Raw genomic sequence first — 3577 nt, forward strand, 5'->3', positions numbered from 1 at the left:
ATGGATCTCAAGATCTTTGGGATATTGTTGATAGAGGATATTCGGAGCCAGAAAGTGAGGATGATCTTTCACCAAAACAACTCAATAATTTGAGAGATACTAGAAAAAAAAAGATAAGAAGGTATTATTTTTTATCTACCAAGATATGGATGAAAATATTTTTGAAAGAATATTAGGAGTCTCTACGGCTAAAGTAGCATGGGATGCATTGCAGAATTTGTACGAGGGAGAATAAAAGATAAAATTGGTCCGATTGTAAACACTTTGAGCTGAATTTAATACCATTCGAATGAAAGATGCTGAAACTATTGAAGATTTTTTGAACTGTGTTCTCTTAATTGTTAATCAATTGAGATCAAATAGAGAAACAATCGAAGATCAAAGGGTGGTTGAAAAGATCCTTAGAAGCATAACTAGAAGATATGAGCATATTATTGTAGCAATTGAAGAATCCAAAGATTTGTCAACTCTCTCCATCAATAGCTTAATGGGATCTCTTCAATCTCATGAGCTCAGATTGAAATTTTTTTATTTTACTCCTTCAGAAGAAGCTTTTCATATGCAATCCTCCTCTAAAGGGCAATCTGGTGGAAGAAGAGGTGGACATGGCGGTAGAGGCAATGGACGATCCGACATAACAAATTTAGAGTTAGAGAGCAGAGACAATCAATCTTCTTCAAATAGAGGAAGGGGAAGAAGTTCAAATAGAGGAAGAGGCAGAAGTGGTGGTCTTGGAGATTTTTATCACATACAATGTTTCAATTGTAGACGCTATGGACATTTTCAAGCAGACTGTTGGTCTAAGAAGGCTAATTCTAATCAAGCAGAAACCACTTTAATGCATGAGCAACAAGATAATGATCAAGGTCTTCTCTTCCTCACATTTAACGTCCAAGAAACAAACACTGAAGAAATATGGTATCTTGATAGTGGTTGCAGTAACCACATGACAGAAAGAAAGGATATTTTTATATCTTTAGATGAATCTCATCAAAATGTAGTGAAGACTGGTGACAACAAGAAGCTTGAGGTCAAAGGAAAAGGAGATATTCTTATCAACACAAAAAAGGGAGCAAAACGAATTACTAATGTGTATTATGTTTTAGGTCTCAAACACAATCTTTTAAGTGTTGGGAAACTTCTCCTAAGAGGATATGATGTTATCTTTAAAGATAACATATGTGAGATTAGAACCAAGAATGGAGGTCTCATAACGAAGGTACGCATGACTTACAACAAAATGTTTCCAATTAAAATATGCTATGAGAAGCTTGTTTGTTTTGAGACTTTAGTAAATGACTCTTCATGGTTGTGGCATTATCGATTCGGGCACCTGAGTTTTGACACTTTGTCTCACATATGTCAATAACATATGATGAGAGGAATGCCAAATATTAAAAAGGAAGATCAACTTTGTGAAGCATGTGTTTTCAAAAAGCATCATTGAAATTCATTTCTGATTGGAGGTTCTCGAAGAGCATCAAAACCTCTCGAGCTTGTCCATACAAACTTATGTGGACCCATGAGAATCACTACACATGGAGGTAACCATTATTTTCTCACATTTATTGATGACTACAGTCGAAAAACTTGGATTTATCTGCTAAAATAAAAGAGCTCTACTTTCGAATGTTTCAAGACATTCAAAGCAATGGTGGAAAATAAAAGTAACTTGAAATTGAAAGCATTGCGTTCGGATCGTGGAGGAGAATATATAGTCTTTGCAGATTTCTTGAAGGAAAATGGAATCAAGCATCAGAAGACTGTTCGAAGAACTCCTCAACAAAACGGAGTTGTAGAGAGGAAAAATATAATGATAATGGAACTTGCAAGAAGTATGTTGAAGGCCAAGAAGCTTCTAGATCAATTTTGGGGAGATGTAGTAACTTGTGCTGTTTATCTCCTAAATCAAGCTTCAACTAAAAGTTTGCAAGGTATTACTGCTCAAGAAACATGAAGCGGATTGAAACCAACTGTTAGTCACCTAAGAGTGTTTGGGTGTATTGCTTACTCTCATATTTCAGATGAGAAAAGAGGTAAACTAGACGATAAGTCAGAAAAATGCATTTTTGTTGGGTACAATAAGAACTCCAAGGCTTACAGATTATACAACCCTATAAGTAAGAAAGTTATCATTAGTCAAGATGTCAAGTTCGATCAAGCAAAATTCTGGCAATGGGATGCACCAAATAAAGACCAGAATCCATTACTTGTTGACATGAATGGCAAAGAAGATGCTCGAGACTTGGAGCTTGAAGAGACTCAACCACTGACTTCACCTTCTTCATCACACTCCACAAGTGATGAAGAAACTACTCCAAGGAAGACAAGAAATATTCAAGAGATCTATAATACTTCAAGAAGAATACAAAATGATGAACATGATGATTTTGCTTTATTTGCAGATGTTGATCCTATATACTTTGAAGAAGAAATTCAAGATAAGAAATGGAAAGATGCAAGGGATCAAGAGATTGATGAAATCAGAAGAAATGAGACATGAGAGTTAGTGAGTCAAATGGATCTATAGAACAAAACTGAAGGAAAATGGAGAAGTGTAGAAATACAAGGCCAGACTCATAGTAAAAGGTTACAAACAAAAGTTTGGTGTGGATTATGAAGAAGTTTTTTCACCAGTAACTCACTTGGAGACTGTTCGTTTGATGTTAGCCCTTGCAGCACAAAATAACTGGAAAGTTCATCAACTGGATGTCAAGTCAGCATTTCTAAATGGGTATTTAGAGGAAGAAATTTATGTTGAGCAACCCCTTGGTTATGCCAAAATTGGAGAAGAAAATAAGGTGTGTCGATTGAAGAAAGCATTGTATGGGCTAAAGCAAGCACCAAGAGCCTGGTACAAACGTATCGATGATTTTTTCTTGAAGGATGGTTTACAAGTTGTCCATATGAACATGCTCTCTACACCAAAGAAGACGAAAATGGAATTTCTTGATGATTTGTCTATATGTTGATGATTTAATCTTTATGGTAAATTCAAACATGATGATTGACGAGTTTAAAGAGAGCATGAAGATAGAATTTGAGATGACTGATATGGGTTTACTTCATTACTTTCTTGGTATTGAAGTTAAACAAGGTGATAATGAGATTGCAATTTCCCATAAGAAGTATGCAAAAGATTTGTTGATAAAGTTCAAAATGGAGAATGCTTATCCTGCTAGTACTCTTATGGAACCGGGTTTAAAGTTACGCAAGCATGATGATAGTGAAGCTTTTGATGCCACCATCTATAGTAGTCTTGTTAGAAGTTTAATGTATTTAACTACAACTAGACCTGCTCTTATGTTTTCAGTATTTATTGAGTAGATTTATGGCATCACCAAAGAGAAGTCATTGGGAAGCTGGAAAGAGAGTTCTTAGATATATTCTTGGAACTGTTGATCATGGAATCCACTATAAAAGGAATGTGGATAATGTTCTTGTTGGCTACAGTGATAGTGATTGGGAAGGAAATATGGATGATTTCAAAAGTACTTCTGGGTATGTATTTAATATTAGTTTTGGAGCAGTTTCGTAGGCATCAAAGAAGCAGGACGTTGTAGCATTGTCAACAACG

At 35.4% G+C, this 3577-nt stretch overlaps 1 protein-coding gene across 1 annotated transcript; it reads left to right on the top strand.

Annotated features, from left to right (window-relative positions):
• Positions 1–289: 289 nt before the first annotated feature.
• LOC150032014 (uncharacterized) lies at positions 290–2503 on the top strand. The gene is made up of 3 exons (XM_090308352.1): positions 290–1219; positions 1640–1934; positions 2025–2503. The coding sequence occupies exons 1-3, from the start codon at positions 290–292 to the stop codon at positions 2501–2503; spliced, it is 1704 nt and encodes a 567-aa protein (XP_090164478.1).
• Positions 2504–3577: the final 1074 nt, after the last annotated feature.

This window comes from Benincasa hispida, chromosome 12 (assembly GCF_027475165.1).
Source record: "Benincasa hispida cultivar pf3 chromosome 12, pf3_genome.v1.1, whole genome shotgun sequence".
NCBI classification, from domain to species: Eukaryota; Viridiplantae; Streptophyta; class Magnoliopsida; order Cucurbitales; family Cucurbitaceae; genus Benincasa; species Benincasa hispida.

Excerpts from the sequence above, each read along its gene's own strand:
- LOC150032014 (XM_090308352.1), top strand. The coding sequence starts at position 290 with ATGAAAGATGCTGAAACTATTGAAGATTTTTTGAACTGTGTTCTCTTA. Across the intron at positions 1,220-1,639 it reads ATGGAGGTCTCATAACGAAG|ACATTCAAAGCAATGGTGGA; the intron begins GTACGCATGACT and ends GAATGTTTCAAG. Across the intron at positions 1,935-2,024 it reads TTCAACTAAAAGTTTGCAAG|ATGAGAAAAGAGGTAAACTA; the intron begins GTATTACTGCTC and ends CTCATATTTCAG.